This window comes from Dreissena polymorpha, chromosome 1 (assembly GCF_020536995.1).
Source record: "Dreissena polymorpha isolate Duluth1 chromosome 1, UMN_Dpol_1.0, whole genome shotgun sequence".
Classification (NCBI taxonomy): domain Eukaryota; kingdom Metazoa; phylum Mollusca; class Bivalvia; order Myida; family Dreissenidae; genus Dreissena; species Dreissena polymorpha.
In genome coordinates this window covers 182,772,821-182,794,201 of record NC_068355.1, presented here as the reverse complement: position 1 = coordinate 182,794,201, position 21,381 = coordinate 182,772,821, and the positions used below count along the sequence as shown (strand labels likewise).

At 33.8% G+C, this 21,381-nt stretch overlaps 1 protein-coding gene across 1 annotated transcript in view; it reads left to right on the top strand.

The window, feature by feature from the left end:
• The window catches only part of LOC127864893 (uncharacterized), a 95,525-nt gene that overhangs the window by 58,667 nt on the left and 15,477 nt on the right, over positions 1–21,381 (top strand). The window contains exon 4 of the mRNA XM_052404787.1: positions 19,550–19,640. Coding sequence (XP_052260747.1) covers positions 19,550–19,640 — 91 coding nt within the window. The remainder of the gene's footprint in view (positions 1–19,549; positions 19,641–21,381) is intronic.

The window sequence follows — 21,381 nt, the reverse complement described above, 5'->3', positions numbered from 1 at the left end:
GTGCACTTTGCATGTCAGATTTGTGTGAAATAGTAGCTTTGATATTGCAATTGTTTAATTACTGTAATTTAAATCACTTACAAAACCTTTAAAATCAATGCTCTTAAGTTTCTATATATGAAGAAGACGACGCAGAAGAAGAGGAGAAGGATGCATTCTACGACGCCCTTCAAAGTGTTTTAGAGGACATCCCCCAACAGGACGTGCTGATGTTGCTCGGCGACTTCAATGCTAAGGTTTGCTGCGACAACAAAGACAAAAAGAGGACCATGGGAAGACATGGAGTGGATGTGATCACCAACAACGGGGAGACACTAGTCAACTTCTGCCAACAAAACAACTTGGTCATAGGAGGGACCCTGTTCGCGCACAAGGAGATCCACAAACTTACATGGACATCACCAGACGGCAGGACCCAGAACCAGATCGACCACATCATCATCACCTACACAAGGTCGATATATCGTATTAAATATATCATGCGTTGCCGCAACTGTCAAGAAAAATATTGTGCGTCGCCCCCACTTTTAAGAAAAATATCAAGTATCACTTTGTGTGTCTAGTTTTGCGCTTGATGAAAGAAGTGCAAGATTATATATGGCACTATCAGGATTCCTTATGTTTTAGTATTTGCTCCTCGTTGTCCTGGGTATTGAACCCTTAGGGCTGGCAAGTCCACATGGGGTATAGTGGTTATGTTTTAGTATTTGCTTCTTTTTGTCCTGGGTTTTGAACCCCCAGTGCAGGCAAGCCTTCATGTAGCATAATGGTAATGTTTTACTTTACCTGTCACTTTCCTAATGATTTTAGTAATTTGGTAATAATTCATCAAAAGTGATGTACATAATACAGTTAGTATGACTTACTATTTTTATTAAAGATCTTTGCTAAAAGAATATGAAAACAACACTTAATATCTCGATCAATATTACTGATTAATATGGTTATCATGATAGTATACAGATATTACATATGGATATCCAGATACAAATTCTGGCATTCATTTACAGCGCAACTAAAAAATATCTTGTATGCTCAATTACTCGATTGCATCAAATTGAGCAACTTTATTCATTGAAATTTTGTATTATGATCATGCTTATGAATTCATGATGGGTAGGTGGCTGAATTCATGCTGAATTTAAAGAGTATAACTCAAAGTACACAAATGTTTTGCTTTCTATAAATTAAGATTGATATATGCATGCTATCGTAATGTCACTGTGCATTGAACATTGTGTGGGTCTGGCCAAAGCGCAAGTCAAGTTTACTGATGTAGAAATATTTGTTCACTCAATACCTTAAACATGTGCAATCTGTACGATCCATTTAAGATGGCGTCATAGTGATAATATATGATAGCTTTTGAACATTATAATTTCACATTTGCAGATATATAATTAATTTGAATTACTAATAGATTTTAACTTGCATACAACTGTTGTGTGTTGAAGGGAGCTCCCAAAAGTATGAAAAGTATCAGGATAGTGTTCTCCATTCCTCCATTACATGATGCGAGTAAGAAAAAAAGCTGTAAACAAAATCTGGCTAAAAAATAACAACATTTAGGACTTTCTCAACGCTATTTAAGTTTTTAATACAAGCTGCATTGAATTTATAGGCATATGCAGGGCTTTTTTTCCTGATTTTGTGAAGCGGCCCTGGCCGCCTCACTTTGTGAAAAATTGAGTCGCAAACTTTTCAAAATTGTAAAAGAATGAGACGCAAACTTGTGAAAATTGTGAAAAAACAAGTTGCGAACTTGTACACATTGTGAAATTCAGTTAATTAAGAATAAGTATAGTAAAAGCATGTTTAATACATGTACTTGCCTAATATTGAAATGTCTTTAAGTATAAATGCATTAATCATATTTTCATTGTCTTGACACTTTCTTTCAACAAATAACCACTTATAATTAGATCAACAAAAGATCTTAAACTAAAGAAAAGCCTGACCCCTGTCAATAACTTGACTTGCACTAACAACTTGTGTAAGAAATGTCAACCATTTATTTTATTTTTTTTTCAGATTTTACAAAGCATAAACACATACACTGTTTGAACATTTCTTCGCACCATGAAAATGCATTAAAATCAATGTTCATATAAATGGACAACATTTATACTTAAGTTTGACCCAATATTAACAATTGTAAATGGATAATATACAGAATAACAAGTCTCGCTCTCGGTTATCAATACATAAATCATGTGCTTTCATCCAAATTTCAAATGAATTTTCTTATAATTTAATCCATGTTCGTTTTAAAAGTGCATTGTAAAAAAAAAACTTCTGTAGAAATCTTTTGTTTCTTTATTGAAATCCCAAATTGCAATAAATCGGGAATATTTGATGTTTTTAAAAATCTTTTCAACATAGCATGATGATCACGATTATTGTTTAATGGTGAGGTAGTGTATTGTGTGTCCTGCGGACTCAACATTTGCATTGTTAACACACTAGAGGCCACATTTATTGCTTGATCTCCATTAAATTTGGTTAGAAGATTTGTCCTAATGGTATCTTGGACGAGTTTGAAAATGGTTCTGGTTGGTTAAAAAACATGGCCGCCATGGGGCAGGGCATTTTACCTTATATGGCTTTATTAAAACCTCGTTAACACTCTAGACGAGACATAAATTGTCTTTAAATCGTGTATAGTATATGTGATATAGTCCTGAAAAGTAACATCAGACATGTACATATGTACTAGTGTTATGTTTCTTGTGCATGGCACTTATTCTCATGGACAATTCATACACCCATGAAATTTCATGTTGAAATCTTGTATTTATAGTTTCTGAGATACAGCCCTGAAAAGTTACATCATACAAAAACAACAAAGGGCAATAACTCTTACTTAAGAAAGTGAAGGGTTATGGTTCTTATGCATGGTTCTATAAATGAGATATAGTCCTGAAAAGTTACATCATAAAATAACAATAACAAGAAAGGGCAATAAATGTTATGTAAGAAAGTATACAGTTATGGTTCTTGTGCATTGATAATTATACACCATGAAGTTTCATGTTAAAATCTTGTATAGTATCTGAGATATAGCCCTAGTTACATCATACAAAAACAACAAAGCGCAATAACTCTTATTTCAGAAAGCGACGGGTTATGGTTCTTGTGCATGGCACCTCTCCTCAGCTATATTTATACACCCATAAAGTTTCATGTTGAAAACTAATATTGAGTTTCTGAGATAAAGCCCTGAAAAGTTTGTGAGTGACTGCACTGACAGACAGACCGACAGTACGTTTAAGTATATTTAGCGTACCCGGGGTACATTAAAGTATACTTAAGAGTACAAGGGGTACTTTAAAGCATTACCCGAGCCGAACCGACAATTACCAATCGAGCTTATTGACAGATTAAATAAATGATGATAGTGGTAACTATGATTGTGTGAAATATAATACAATAGTTTTCCTGTAAACACCGATTGGGATTATACATTTCTGGAACTGAATTTGATTCATAATAAGTTTTAACTTTTTTAAGCTGAAATAATATATATATATATATATATATATATATATATATATATATATAATCTGAAAATATTTTCTTAAATCAATGTTATATCTTTGTATTAAAACACTGCAACACTCATGACTGTAAATTTAGGCATTACCATATTTTTTTACAACGTTATGCATGTACATCATCGATATATATAACATTTAAAACGAAAATCGTTTTAAAATTCAAATGTTTGCATGGTGTTAGAACTACTGTTTTGATATCTTTGTTGTGAACAACGTGTTTAGGTTCAATGTCCGAAAAAAGATGTCCGAAAATAACTGCAAGCTGTTAAAACGCGAAATTAAGTTGAATTGAAACAACATTGCGTTAAATATTAGTTTTCATTAATCTGACATTTTTCACAGCGACTGATCGGAGCAATCTCATGGGGGTACTGTGAAAATCGTCAGATTTCCGATTTATGTGACAGATCTCATGATCTGACAATATTCACACTACACCGGTCTATTTCGTTTCCTCAGAGATAGCTTAAGTCGTCCGTTTGTAAGCTTAAATTTGATTGGCTGACGGGTTCAATGGCTTATTCTAAAAATAAATGCTTCTCGAGAAGCATATTGCTGCGCGAGCAGGAATTTTGCTGCTCGAGCAGCATTTAAATTAGAAGTTAAAGCATAGAAGTTAAAGTTTCGACCCCTTTGGTGCACCATAAAATAGAGTTTGGTACAGGTTTGTGCGTCTTCAGTGAGCATCATAATTACGCTTGTGTAGTTCGACAAACATTATAACACGGCACGCTACTTGCTTTCTATAGACAAAGAAGGAAATCAAGTGTGGGTTATTCTGCAATTAATTTTGGGTGGAGCTTAATGTTTTGAAAATAGTTCCGAATAAATAAAGAAAATATTGCAGTAAAATTCACGTGCTTTAACCGGCTCTAAAAGAAATGTAGTAAATGTAGCATGTATATGATTGTTATGAAACAACAAATTGTATATTTGGTGATAAGTGGCATAACCACGCCTGCAAAGAATGTTATTTGTAAAGAAACGTAATTAAAAAAACATTTATAGCACGTCAGCTTTTCAGTAGCATCATGCAATAAACGTGACGTCCTTTAGTTTCTACGATTGTTGTTCTAAATGAGAGTGACATCATTTGCAAAATATTTATGAATGAAAACGGCGTCATAAAAAGTTATGTTTGTACAATTTAATGACATCACTAAATAGTGAACTTTGTACTAAGAAGGGCGGAGTATTGAAAAATATAGTTCACATCCCAGGGTTATAGATAATTTTTTGGGTAATTGGGTTTTTCACCTCCTGTTTTGACAACAATAGGGCTTCTGTAAATTCAATTGTTTTAGCAAAAAAATTTACCCCCTACTTTTGAGCTTAATTGGGTTTTTCACCCCTGTTTTTTTTTTAACTCAATCGGGTAATTTAGGGAATGACATATATAACATAATAAAAATCTACTAAGATTACTTTATTATTATGTGCATGTGAAAAATAAATCAACATTTTTAGCAACATTGGTTAGTTTTAATTTACTTTTCATGTTTGTGCATAATGTACATTTCATAACTCCACTTTCCATATCCATCACCAGCCACGGGTGTTTGTTTCGCCACTCTATTCACGGGTGTTTGTTTCGCCACTCTATTCACGGGTGTTTGTTTCGCCACTCTATTCACGGGTGTTTGTTTCGCCACTCTATTCACGGGTGTTTGTTTCGCCACTCTATTCACGGGTGTTTGTTTCGCCACTCTATTCACGGGTGTTTGTTTCGCCACTCTATTCACAGGTGTTTGTTTCGCCACTCTATTCACGGGTGTTTGTTTCGCCACTCTATTCACTGGTGTTTGTTTCTATTAAAGCTTTTTCACTTACACTCCCCATAAGTTGATAACATGTTTTTTGGGTTTGACAACCTCGTTCAAAATCTCCGATAATAACGGGCAAACTAAATTCTTAGGAGAAATGATCATATATTCCAACAGATTGTTCAGCAAAGCAGCACAGAAGCTTTCGGTTTCCCCAATATTCTGGCGTAAATACCTGTCTAAAGTGTTTGTTTGTGTGATGATTCTCTTTCTACGGCCATTAGTGGCCATTTGGATATTTTAAGAAAATGAAAGTAGAAATCGGACGGGTCTACGAATAATTACAGTAATTTACCCCAAAGGTTGATAACCGCTGGAAAGACTGCCTTCTTTTCTTCATAGGACGTTATATAAACTTTTCGGTACATTTTTGTACGGGAAATAACCAGTCTAAAAAAATACGCTCGGTGTTTGTAAGAATTGCGTTTCATGACGCAAGGTTTTTTATGGGAATTACGTTATTAAATTTATACTTGCGTTTTTGTACGCTTGATTTTGAATTTAATTACGTTTTTGGTTATTTTAATTGCGTAAAAACGCACATACGCTTGTTATCTATAGCCCTGCGTCCAAAAGCTTGAACCAAATCAATCAGAATTGTGTTAGAATCAAAATGATATTTTTTTATGATGGTTTGTTGTTGAATAACCCACAGTAAGGAGTATAGATGCGTGTTATAAAATCACAGGTGCTTTGCACTCGTGATTTAATACCTACACATGTATACTCCTTACTGTGGGTTATTCGACAACAAACCATGATAAAAAAAAATTATTTCTTAAATAACTCCACTTGCCTCCTTAAAGATTGTCAGGTTCATTGCGCCTGTCACCCTTGACACCTGCTTAATATGCCAGCTGTCAATCAAATTGTTCTGGATTATCATATCAGCCAATCATTGCCCAGGCACCTGGATACACGCCCTCCATACAGAGGTGTATCCAATAAATGTGCATATTACATATCAATACCGACTGTAGGTACTGCTTAAACATTTTTTTTTATTTAAAGAAAAGGTTTCCACATTTCAAAATAATTCCCCACACATTAACAAAAAGGTTTTAAAGAAAACAACATTAAGATTATTTCCCTATGCAGGAAAGTTAAAAAAATGTTTTATGAAACTGATAATCCATTTATTTGGCATGGACCATGGTTTTAGACTTGATTCAGATAGAAAGTTGGTAAAAAGCATTATACTAACTTCATATATTGTGGGGGTAAATTTATACTGTATAGGTTTAGTTGTATTCATTGAAATTCCACAGGATAAGGCTAGAGTATCATAATATTAACCATGTATTATGCAGTCTTTTAATATGGCATAAAAGTCTTACCGTATTTCTTTTTCTGTATTTCACATATACAAACATTCGAATGCTTGTCATAAATGTACATCCACCTTTTTACATTCTTTCATATTTTCCAAATATGTGTGCACATGTTGCACGGTTACTGCCTATTCTGGACCTCTGGGGTAGTGTGGTTTTGTACACTATTTTGATGAAGTTAAAAATAGCCATGCTGAGAGATCATAATGTTTTCTATAAATAAAGAAGCGTCTTGAAGGCTGACATAGTAATAATATTTCAAAACATAAGTTCAGTCAAAACTGGTCAGTCTGGATTCCCCTGACGAAAATAATTCTATAATACACTTGAAAATAACGGTCAATTGTCCAAAGCAGCCAATGGCTAGTATATTTCAATTCGAAAGTCATGTTTAAACTGAAAACAACATGCGACAGTCGTTTCGAGTGGTGAAAATAAAGAACACAAACGAAACAGGTGCAATAACAATAAAAATGTGTATTAGTAGCAATTATCGGCTGCATTCATAACACCAAAGCATTAGTGGGTGACATAGTCAATAGATCTTAATCGCCGATAAGGTGTTAAAGACAACACTAAGCTGGCGAGTGTTGATATAAGAAGACAATAAAAGGATTAGTGATTATTCAGGAAAATATCTATTAAATTGCAACTTAAATAACAAACTTAATATTTTTTAGTTGCACTGTATTTTTGTTTTATGACAGCAAATCGGCTTTTATAATTGTTCGGACGTGACGTCCTGACATGTGTTAATTTTTATTTAAAAATACATCCCAGTGAATGTAATTCGAACTGTCGGATTTACTGAATAAACGAGATGCATAAATAAACAACAATTCTATCTTGCATAAAGTCATAGATGTAGTTTAAAAATAGTAATGAAATTTAATAAATTTATAAGACATTATTCTGGATAATTTAATAAAAATTATTCATGTTATTATGCATAGTAATCGGCAATGAGCCTTTGTTTTACACTGTGTGCGAACGACTGGGTGGGGTAACGACGTAGCAACAGTTTTATTACTACCAACTGATCAACCATCTAAAAAGTGGTGATCCAAGAATAGCGATCACTCGTCAACAACGGTCATTTTGGTCATTTCCCTTAACTGACCGCTGTTCTCAGTTTTGACTGTACATTTTAAGAAGAATAAAAAAATGAAATTAAATTAATTTACTTACAAGAAAATAATCTTGAATAATTGTAATAACTAGAAAAAAGATAAATTACAAAAAGTTGTTTTCAAACCCTATTTTATCAGGATTAAATTGGTTTGGGACTCAAGTTGGACAAAACATTAAAGCCAACGTTTTGATTTTTTTTTCAAGCATATCATTTGACCATTTTAGCATCACAAACAAATGTTAATTGAGGAAATGTGCATGAATATCTTGATACTTCATTTAGAATTGCACAAACGCTGTCATATCAATACCTGTAAAAGCAGGTGATGTCAAAAGATGTTTGGTGTAGGATTCTATTAAGGCACAATGAATTGGTAGGATCGCGTGTTTAGATCTCTTTCATGTCAAGCATTTTCGTAATCACATTAAAACCTTCCTGTTTTTTTGTAGTTGTTATTGAGGTTAATTTAACTCACCTGAATAGATGTTTACCACAAGTCTTGCAGTATCAGGTAAACGCATTTACCTTGACCATTGTACCATTTAGTTGTCTTTTATGTGAGGTGTAAACCAATCTGTTGATGAATGCCTTGTTTGATTGAAATAACAGATAAAATAAGACTGGCTAGCTTTGTTTAAATAGAGTATTTTGTCAAATTTTGGGCTGAAATTGGACTAAATTTCCTATGTCAAAAAGTATATAATCATCTTACCTAAATGTCTCAGAACCTAAATTCCCAGATGAAAGTTTCCAAACATTTTTTTTTAATTGTTCATTTTGAAGGCTGACTGGAAAGTATATTAACATAATAATTTATTCACTCCCTGTGTGCTATACTTTACTATTTTGTGTATTTTATTTGACTACAATATTGTGTAATTTCAAGAATCAAAAAGTTTATGTACATGGATTTTAAGCTATTTGATTGTATTGGATTATATTATTATGTTGACCATGTGATCTACAAATCTGTTACCTATAAACATCAATCTTATCGTGTTTTTATAAAGAAATGTTTAATTTTGACTAAAGTTCTTTCAATGTAGGCGCTAAATTACATTCGTGTGACATCTACTGTGTACAATCATCTGACGTCACAATATTTTCTAAAATTCAGCCTTTTTTGTTTCTAATTTAAAAAGCAAACATCCTTAGTAAAACATGTGAAAGTTACTTATTTTATCAATAAGCATCTGATGATGACAGCAAATGACTTGTGTAAAGTTTAGCGCTAAGCTAGTTTATGTGTAAAAATGTACTATTTATGGCAATAATAATGGAAAATGTGTCAATTTAATTTAACATTTGTGTTTAAATCCAATTTGTATGCCTTCGGTAGGGAGGCATATCAGTCGCTCTTTCTGTCCATTTGTCCGTCTGTTCATTAGGCCTTCCATTTTCCAGATGTTTTTTACGCAACACTTCAAGATATTGAGCTGATTTTTGGTGTGCAAGTCTACCTACAAGACCTTCAGATGAAGTTTGAAATATGTTCCGGTCCATTGATTTTTGGCCAAGTTATTGGCCAAGGACTTACAAATTATCTGTATTATAACCTTTTTTTCCATAGTTTTTTTACACATGGCTTTCAGATATTGAGTTAATTTTTGGTATTTGAGTCTACCAACATTACTTACAGATGAAGTGCGAGTTTTGTTTTTGATTGACTTTTGGCTAAGTTATGGGCCTTGTTTTCTCTTAAAATAGCTGCTGTGGGACTTCAAATTGTAGTAGAATTGTGTTTCACAAATGTAGCTCTTGTTTAAAGCTTGCTATTCTGATTCAAATATGTCAAAGTAGATGTATTCTAGTAGTGCTGCAACAATACGCCAAAAAGCGTATTGCGATATATTGTCAGTTCAAAAACCCGTATTGCAATATATCGCAATATATTGCTTACTTGTACCAGAATTATAACTCGCCAATTACCGGATAATCCCGTATATTCCAGTTTTAAAGCAAATTCTGGTAAATGTTCACTATAAAAATGCTCAAAAATAACACAAAACACAAACATTCGCCAATTTTCTTAAATATCAAATACATTTTGGCATTTGTTACTATTTAAAGATGTGATGAAATAACTTCCAATCGGGCGTTTTTTTCCCACTGAGCACGCGTAAATCGCCTGACGTGATGTTCCCATTTTATACAACACAAATACACCCACACTTTCCACGCGACGTTCTACATGTCTGTATAATTTTCCCGCGCTTTTTATTGAGAAAAAGAATAAAGCACTTTTTTTATTGTTGCGTTAGCATTACATTTCGGAAGCGTGTTTCTGAAATTCGGATTACAAATTTTATAATGCTCATTTCAGAATCGAACGAAACATTTAGTTGTGCGTAATTAATTCAACGATAATTCGTTTAAAAGCATATAATAAATGCTCCCATGTAACAACGCTACTCTGTATAATAGACTTTTTAGAATGCCATTTTTACGTAACAATTTATTTTTACAAAATACCGCTTTGTTTTGTTTACCTTGATATCATTAGTTTGAATGGCTTTTCTAAACGAAATGTAGATGCATGTTTGTAAAATTTTCGTACCGGTATGACGAAAATCGTATCGCAATACAATATGCGTATTGCGATATATACCGATATACCGGTATATTGTTGCAGCACTATATGCTAGAGTTATTCTAAATTGGTTCATATTTACAATTATATCAGAGTCTGTGAGTGTGAATGACGTAAGGTGATAGCCCTTATGTGTATCTGTTTTCTGATTTTATTCGTAAAAGTTAATTGAATGTAAGAGGTTATAAAAAAGACAACACTTCAATTCTCATTTGTATTTTATATGTGAGCAAACAAACACAAATTCCATTTTCAGCTTTTATTTTAACAATATCGCTCTATTCTCAAAATAAGGATAAAAAACAAACATGTTATCAGCGCTCTCATTCCAGCACAGATGTACCTTACTTAAGTCCTTTGTAGCTCAAAAGGGGGATTTTGTCATCCGGCATGGGTTGTCTGTTGTTTTTAATTTTGATGCTGATACTCTAGAGGCTTGATTTCATGTCCAATTATAATTGGTCAGAACAATCGTATTAATGATATCTTTGCCATGTTTGAACATGGGTGTATTGGGGTAAACAAAACTATGTCATGAGGTCAAAATAAAGGAAAAGTTAATTTATGACCACTCCAGCGTTAACATGGTTTGCCTTATAATTTTCTTGAATCTTGCTCATACCATTATTCTGTTTAAATGCTAAATTTGAAAATGGTTCTGGTCTATTGGAAAACATTGCTGCCAGAGGTGTGGTCAGTTTTCCTTGTATAGCTTTCGCAAAACATTACAAACACTAGATAGAAGTCATACATGTATTTTCCAAAGTATCATGAAATATACTCTGAGGTTGTTCTTAGGATATCATGGCAAATTTGTTTAATGGATTAGCTCCATTTCAAGCTCACATTCATGAACATGAATCTACTCAAAGAAAGAGTTTACATGCTGCGTTTCAGTACCCTACTGCTCATTGGCTGTTTACCTTCGGTATTTTAATACACTGTTTCTGATTGGTCAAAGTTAAAAACCATCCTGGAAAGAACAATTAAAGGATACCAGTGTGTAAATTGTACACATTTATATTAGATTAAAAATAGTTTTGATATAGTATTGTTGCGTGAAAATTTTAATTAGAAAATCAAAGGTCAAATGCATATTAAAAAGTTGTGCAATAGAACAATCTTCAGACGAAATAACTCAGATATTGATAAACTGGAACTCTAATATTACGTGGTTGATGTGGTCCAAGCTGGGAACCCACATTATAAACAAAACCGCAAAATGAGTATGGTACAGTACAGCCAAAGCGGAACAAACGTATTTCGCGATCTGCGGGGGCAAGCCGAAACGAGTCGATGCCGCGTCAGTCGTTAAAGCCATGTCAGTATGCGGCGTCAAGTCGCATTTCGCCTTGAAGCTTCGCATCTGTCCGCCGAGGCATGCAGCCATCCGCGACATGATGCCAAGTCGATGCGCATCATGAAATAAAAAATCTTTTTAAAATTATTAGTTACATGTAGTTAACAAATTTTTAAAGAACAATTATAATAATAATTAAAATCATAATAAATTAATTGTGCGCGGATTGTATTAGCATATACATGTAAGCAAAGTTAATGTGTCTGGCCAATTAAGTTTGTTTCCCGCCTTTAGTGTATGTATTTCACACATAAACAAGGTCACGTAATTTTGTTTTCGCACATACAAGTGGTCAAGGCTCCAGCATATGGTGGATTTATAAATTAATTGCATGTTGATTTTATATTTAAGCTGAGAAAATTAGCAGTTTGAAGACACATCAAAAATCAAGACGGTGAAGACGTATTTGTTGTTTTGTTAATTATCAGCTTATTTTAACTATTGTTTGAATATGCGTATATAAACATGTTTTATTTTGTTCATATTATACAGTTAATATCGCTACTAATTACCCGATAATTACATTTTGGCATTTGTTACTATTTAAAGAGATGATGAAATAACGTCTAATCGGGGCGTTTTTTTTCCACTGAACACGCGATTTACGCCTGACGTGATGTTCATGTATTTATACAACACAAAATACACCCAAACTTTCCAAACAACGTTCTACATGTCTGCATAATTTTCGTGCGCTTTTTATGAAACAAAGGATATTTTAGCACTGTTTATTTGACGCTAGAATTTGCCAAAGGTCGCGTTAGCATTAAAATTCGGAAGTGTGTTTCAGATTACAAATTTAATAATGATAATTTGATAATCGAACGAAACATTAACAGTTGCGCGTAATAAATTCAACGATAATTTGTTAAAGCGCGTAACGTGTCATCTCGCTTATTAAAACGTGAAAATAATAATTATGAAACCAGCGTAAATCTTGGTTTCTACGCTACACATACATGTATGTACATGTAGGTGGATATCTTTGCACTCGATCCGCCGTGTACGTATGCGGCGGATTTACTCCGCGAAAGTACGCGAGGTTAATACAGACTAGGTGTCGTTGCGCGGATCGATGCCGAGTGCCACGGCGATACGCCGCGTCAACACACGATTCGGCCGCCGCGTACTAATAATCTGGCCGTGGCGTAGCTTCGGATTATGTTTGTGCCGCGTTGGCTGTACTGTAGTTACTTGGATGGAACTTAAGGATGTTTATAAACATTAAGGTCAAAGGGATTTGATATGTATTTTCGGCGATCGTATTATAATTGTAGTTTGGTTGTAAATGTGAAGAGAAGGGCAATCCAGGTTCGAACTTTTTAATAACTTTCAAATGTATAACTGACAATAATAAAAAACAATAATAATGATGACATCTACTTAATTTCACTATTTATGGCGATGTGGCAGTATGTTCTGCCAAGATCACAACATGTAGAGATGCTTTAAAATATGATTTAGTGGTCGGCATGACACATTATTAGTCAAAGAGCTGTTTTATAACTATATAAATAAGTTTGCATGTTGGGACAAATTGGGACATGGACTGTTAAAATGATCTCATAACAGAACTTGAAGACTTGACTAACTGTCAGTTTATGTCAAACATTTTGTATAGGCCATGTCGCAGTGGAGTTATGGCGTATTTATCCCAAAAAAGTATGTTTCTAGATGTCAATCCAAGTATAATACTCCATATATTTTTGTACAGTCAACAAAATGTACAACATACTTGTAGAGAAAAAACTGAAAAACAAGGGCTGTTTGTAAAACATGCATGCCCCCCATATGGGCTCTCCGTTGAAGTGACAGCCATTTTGTGAATATGTTTTTGTCACTGTGACCTTGACCTTTGACCTAGTGACCTGAAAATCAATAGGGGTCATCTGCCAGTCATGATCAATGTACCTATGAAGTTTCATGATCCTAGTCATAAGCGTTCTTGAGTTATCATCCGGAAACCATTTTACTATTTTGGGTCACCATGACCTTGACCTTTGACCTAGTGACCTGAAAATCAATAGGGGTCATCTGCGAGTCATGATCAATCTACCTATCAAGTTTCATGATCCTAGGAATAAGCGTTCTTTAGTTATCATCCGGAAACCATTTTGCTAATACGGGTCACCGTGAACTTGACTTTTGACCTAGTGACCTCAAAATCGATAGGGGTCATCTGCGAGTTATGATCAATGTACCTATGTAGTTTCATGATCCTAGGCATAAGCATTCTTGAGTTATCATCCGAAAACTATTTTACTATTTCGGGTCACCATGACCTTGACCTTTGACCTATTGACCTCAAAATCAATAGGGGTCATCTGGGAGTCATGATCAATGTACCTATGAAGTTTCATGATCGTAGCCATTAGCGTTCTTGAGTTATCATCCGGAAACCATTTTACAATTTCGGGTCACCGTGACCTTGACCTTTGACCTAGTGACCTCAAAATCATTAGGGGTCATCTGCAAGTCATGATCAATGTACCTATAAAGTTTCATGATCCTAGACCCAAGCGTTTTTGAGTTATCATCCAAAAACCACCTGGTGGACGGACCGACCGACAGACCGACCGACAGACCGACATGTGCAAAGCAATATGCTCTTCGAAGGGGGGCATAATATCTTTAAAACCAAAAAGGGTAACACTCAGATATTTGGCATGAAATACTTGCTTTTGTTCAGGGAACTATACAAAAAGTAATCAATAAATGGTATACAGTTACGAAGTGTTTAAAAAGAATAGACCATATTTCATGAAACTGTTATAATGATTTTATTGTGGAATGTGAAACCAGTTGTAAGCTAACAATACTGTTATAATGATTTTATTGTGGAATGTGAAACCAGTTGTAAGCTAACAAAAGCACCCCCAGAGGTCTATTAACATACTTCTCTTTGATATATCTTTGGCACACAGTTGCAGAAAACTGTTGCACTTTGACCATTTCTTTTGAAACAATTGAAGCAGTACAAATAGTACGCCATGAGCAAGTTCTTAAGTATGACAACCAATTACGCTAATAGAAACAAATATGTAGACCTCAATAGGAACTGAAAGATTTGAGATAAAATAAATACCCTCTGCAGTGAATTTCATTGTGTAAAAAATGACCTCATAAAATACCCAAAAGCTTTATGGTAAAACAGATTTAATTAAGCACACGCTTTTTTGGGATACTATCATTACAACAATTCAAAAGGCTGGTCAAGGGTTATCCCGATCCTAATTGGCTTTGTTTGATTAAACATTTATTCACATAAAGGTAATGCATGGATTGGGTTGGAAGTTGATATAATTTAAAATGACCTGCTGCATAATTGGACTTGTTCATTTATGATCAACAAGATATTCTGACATAAATGTTGTGAATAATACTTGTGTGATTGCACGCCATATCATGTATGGCACATTGTCTGTGATTTGATAAGAAGCCAAATGCTCATTATACGGTGATTTTGAACATCTTGATAGATTTGGTAGTGCAAATCTTTATTGTGGAATGCAAAGTTGAATGATATTTCAAACTGATAGAAGATAGACAATCAAATAAAACACTCACACATTTAATTATTTGATTTAAGACAATTTTAATTGTTATTGTTAAAGACCATAAGGATACCCCCACTTTCAGAAGGTAGGGTTGAATATAAGAATCACTATGTCCATCTGTCATTGATTTAGTCCATTCATGCACTGAAATCATTGGGAAATATGTAAACCTTAATAAGACGGCATGTTTTACCCAAGAACCACTATCAGTTTGCATGAGTACTCTTAGAAAACAACATCAGCAGTGATATAGAAAACTGTATATTAGCCCCTTGCAATGTGTATTTCACACCTATTTGAAGAACAATTGCATTTGTTTGCAGGATAAGTGAAAATTGTAAGGCACTCATCCTGCAGGACAAGTGCATTCTTGAAGTATGTTTGTCCTATGCACATGGCTAATTTTTAGTCAATGTTAAATACTGAAGTAAAAGTTCAAAATGCATGAATTGTTGTGAAAATATGGAATTGCTTCCAATGACTTTACCTTTCAATGAGCAATTTTAAAAAACAATTGCTTTACCTAATGGTAATAAGAAGGCGGCTGGCTATGTTTAAGGAAAAGGAAATGCTCGGAGGTCAAACCTCAAAAGTTCAAAACATATGCAGCCTGGGATGTGGCATGCAGTGAATTATTCTGGATTGTCTCAAAATTAAATTTTAATTTAAAGCTGGTCAATTAAAGATGTAGTTGATAATTTTATTTGTTCACAGTCCTAACTGACTGCAGTCACCTGAGTATAGTGGTCATGTGGCTATAGCCCTTAGTCTAGATTGGTTTTGGTCTCCCTCAGGCCCTCAGTCCCCCAACACAAATAATTACATATAACATCTGAGTGTAACAGTCACCTGGTAATAGGGGCCAACAACTGCTAACTAGAACTTAAATTTGCATAAAATAGAGGATATTTTTTGGATTTGGTGGAATATCGATTTTAATTCACGAGTGATCATAGAAAATGATATTTACACTGGTGGCCCAGCCACGAGTGAAAATATATTTTTTCTGTGATCACAAAAAAAAACTGGGTACGAAAAAAATTCTGTACGAAAAATTTTGGGTATGATTTTTTTATTAGGAAAGATGGGGTACCTGTAAGTATGCAGGGGTACCTAAAAGTATCATTTGAAAATCGGTGTACTGTGATGTATACTTCAAAGTACCCAGGGTAAGGGGAATTAGTACCCGTGGGAAACTTGACCCATTCAGCAATACTTGCATCATATTGAAATGTCTGTTGTAAATTATCGGCCATGTTAGATTTGTGATTGTCCGTGACAAAATTGTGAAATGTGCGTCCACGGACTGTCTCAAAGAAGGAAAAAAAGTCCGGGTTTTATTCACGTTGGTGACATCTTAATTGAGTTGATCACTTATATATTTAAACAAGAGCACCGCAAAACGGGTGCCAATGCTCGGCTGCGGTCGCAGTTTTGAATAAATGAAAGCTTGTCAGAAGATTTTTTTTAGAGGTCACATTGACCTTGACCCTTGACCTAGTGACCCAAAAATGGGTGTGGCGTGTAGAAATCATCAAGGTGCAGCTACATATGAAGTTTCAAAGTTGTAGGTGGAAGCACTTTCATTTTAGAGCCAATGTTAAGGTTTGAGCACGACGCCTACGGCGGAACGACACAACGAGCTGGCTATGACAATACCTCGGGTTTCCTCCCAAAACAACCGAGCTAAATACTACATATTATTTATTATAGAATGTATTTATGTTCTGTAAAGTTTTGAGCCTTCGTTTGAACGTTGAAAAAAAATTAAATATAACAAAATACATTATCTATCAAATGTACGGCATGTGATTATGTCGTTGTGATACGACTGTAAATTGATACATCCTGCATTGGCGCCACCTCCTATCTTTAGGGCTTTGGAAATTTTCTTGTCACACAGGAAAAACTCATCAAAATGCTTTTTTAAACTCCACCATGCCACAACTTATAAAGGTTCTCATGTTTTTAAATGGGTTGAGAATGTTTGTTTCTGTACAGTTTTGGCTGAATTAATCTTCGCTGATGTTTATCTATTAAAAATGTTATATTAATGAACTTGTTAAGAAAAATTATTTATCACATGCCATACCCTGTTCCCCATGTAATATAACCATTAGGAATATTTTTATCTTACACATGTGTTACATACTTTTTGTGGCACTTCTGTCCTTATGTAATCTATTGGTTCTCAAAGTTCGTTTTAAGTCGCGTTGTGTAATTTTTTGTTTTGACTTAAATATTCCAGATTCGTAAATTACTCATCAGTTTGCAAAATAAGGCAACAAGTCTTTTTCTAGCATATAACAACTTTTATTCTTGATTAAATGTTCGTGTATATATTGTACTGTAAACGTATCTTATTCTTATTAGTATATAATTCTTCTTTAAGAAATCGAGACAAGAAATAATCAGTAAAGAAATAAACGAGATACTCCAACACAAAATATAATCCGTCCAGAAAAACAAATGTCCGTCTCAAGCACTTTCCCGTGAAGCTATAAATTGGGAAGTATACTGTGCGCTACCACAAAGGCTCGACTCGACTAGAGGTTTTAACACGGTCCGTTTTATACAAAAATGGTAACCTTGGCGTTGACCCACTTGTTTTAGGGAGTAAACAGCGTTATCCATCACTTTGACATAAACTCATAACCATAAAAAATATAACTATAAACGGGTTATAACAATGTCTATCACTTTTTGGTCGTTAAATTATTTCTTACTATATAGGCTTATTTAACCTGTTTATATAAGCTGTTTTTATAAGCAGTTCGTGTATTATTAACACTATCTTGACCGCCAGATATGGTCGAATGTACGTCATTGTTGTCTTAAATGTATTTCGCCCGTGACCATGCATCTCACGTTACTAGAACAGTGATGACTTAACAGAAAAAGTGTCACATTTTTAAGCATTTTCATTGGCTAAGTTTTCGTTCGATTGACCAATCGCCTTTTGTTATTTTGCTGAAATGACATTGCAACATCAAATGACGTCACGAAATGTAAACAACATTCGGGATTTATCATTATGTTTGCGTAAATATTTATTTAATTTCCTCATTTTAAAGCATGTGATAAAAAAGATCTGACACTCTTTGTCATTTCATACCATGTTTTATTTAACTCGTCCAGGATATTTGTTAGTAAGCTCGCCAAAGGCTCATTACTAACAAAATTCCTGAACTTGTTTAATAAAATATGGTATGATATGACAACTTGTGCCAGTTCCTATATATATATTATCCCAAACAAAATTGATCTTACACACGGGACTCTAACTCAATCATACAAAGATAGCTTTCTTTAATAAGACTTTTACTACCCTTAAGTTCTGTTGTTGATATGCATACTGTAAGCAAAGCTTTATTCATATTTTATTACTGCCTTGGATTTTCCTGCTGCTATTTAGTGTTCCTGGGATAATGTTTTAGTTTGATAAAAATCAATGTTATATAAGCAATAACAAAAACAAGACATTAAGTGTCAATTAAGCAACAATTTAATGCATACTTTATCAAAGATGGACTTATTTTATAAACTAATGTACCACATTAAGTGTCAATAAGTGTCAATTAAGTTCCCCTTTGAATTCTGTGATCAATTGTGAATTAAATTTGCAAACTATTTAACCAAAGAACATGCATGAAATGTTATTCAATGTAAAATGGTCTGTGTGACAGTACAGTTTTAGGAAACCTAACACCTTCCCAATGCCCACGTGATAGTTCAGTGAATATTGATTGGCTATTTACTGGTTTCATAATCATGTGATAGTCAGTTAAAATAGTTACACTGTTTACTGGTAACAAAAAATTGGGCTGCACATTAGTACAGAGATCATAGCACTCTTAGCTGTTTATCGGATTTGTTCCTGTTAAGTTAAACACCTTTTTAAAAAAGGTAAACTTTAAATCAACCTCTGTGTTTGTGGAATAGGTGGCTATATTGACAGAGATACATTGAGTATTTTTACTTGCAAATACAAATTGCAGTTTGCGTTTTACTAATACACTACAAAATGGCATCATTTTCTCAGTCTTCTATTGAGGATGGTTCTGATTTCGTTCCTGAATATTGTAGTGGTAGTGCCTGCAAAGACAAGAGCACTGTGATGAATGCTGAGGTTTACTGTGAAACTTGTGACAAGTTCTTCTGTAAGAAGTGTTGTGGCTTACATGACCAGTTGTTTACAGGTCATAATGTTCTTGGAAAGGAACATGAAAATAAATGGTCTGTATCCAAAGAGAAAGACAGCACATCACAGAAATTGAAAGTGGACTTCAGGTATTTATAAAATGCCTTTTTTTGTAAAGTTTTATTATAAATCTCATTTTTAGCTCATCTATTTTTTGAAAAAAAAATTATGAGCTATTGTCATCACCTTGGCGTCAGCGTTGGCGTCGCGTCCGGTTAAGTTTTGTGTTTAGGTCCACTTTTCTCATACCAATATTGTTGAGAATGTTGACTTATTATATGCTAGCCATGTGTGAAGGCTGATCTCATCAACACAGGGACTTTTATGCAGTGTTTTTTTTCACCTATATGGGAATGGTGGCGGGGCCCTTCCAAAGGGGAAAAACACGTCGTTTTTTAGGAATAGGGGAAAATTACAAATTCACTCTTTTATATGTAATGATATTTATTATATGAATACACATGTATGTATGAATACAATATTCACAGCTGAATGTCTCTGTCCTTTTTCTTAAATATATATCAATGATTGTTTCAACATTAGTTTCAGACAGTTCAGCCGTCATGCACAGTCTCAGTTTTCCTAGCCAATTTGAGTCTAATTGGAATTTTTTTAATCGATAAAATGGCAAATTTGAGCATTTTTTATCAATAAAATGGAGCAAATTGGAATATTTTTATCAACAAATATCGACACAATATAGGTACATCAGGCCTTTTCCTGGCCATTTTGGGAAAAAATGAAATTGATGTGAAAAGTGACCACTGATTTGGGAAAAACTAATTTAACTCTTTATGATAATTCAAAATCATATTAATATTATATTTATATACTTTGTTAGTTTTTATGAAATAAATCTGAGATATATGTATCATTAGACAGTTCTTTCTAAAAAAAAAAAAAAAAAAATTTTATTTATTTTTTTTTTTTTTTCTTCTGGAGGGGATTTTTTCTACAAAATAGGGGGAAAATATATACTATTGTTTGAGGGGAATGGGGCCGAATATCGGCCCCAAAATTGCCATTTAAAAAAACACTGTTATGTAATGGTACTATTGCTTACATTGTTTTTTTTTAAAGCAAAGTCATTTTGGCCAACAGTTTTCATCCAAACTTTATAAAGTCTGTTATCTAAAGATTGCTTTACACGTCAATGAGTGTTAATCAAACAAAAGAATGTAACATTGACACTGATACTTTTACTGGACATCCTCCAACTATTTTTTAAAATAAGGTTCAAATATAAATGCCATAATTATTGCAGGCCAAAACCAGACAATGCACTATTAGTCAGAATGTTTGCCTGTTGAGCGGGACACTTTAAGATTGCCAATACAATTGTTTTTCTGCCAAAAAAAGCAAAAACTTTAAGATATGGTAATTTAAATGGTAGACTTTTCATTAGAATTGCCAGTCAATTGCATTTTAAATTTTAATCAAAAGCATAAAAAAACTTTTCATATAATTTTTATTAAAAACAAAGTATTTGTGAAATATAAAATAATAAAGAAATCCAAGTAATATCACTAAATATACTGATATAAACACAGTTGTAAGATTGCCAAACCCATTCACAAGGGAGAACACTCAAACACACCCTCTTTTGTGGGTTACATTACTCAAAGGCAACTTAATGCCTTTATTACAGATGTGCATTGCATAAATCTGGAGCGCATTATAGTTGTATCTGATAAATAATGAATGTTTCGTTATTGCAAAAAGAACACAAAATGTGGAGTACACTTATAGGCAAAACAATTGCTTGCAGGGTATCATTTCAACTTGACTCTGACACATATTTAATGGGTATTATTTTAATTAGGACTGATA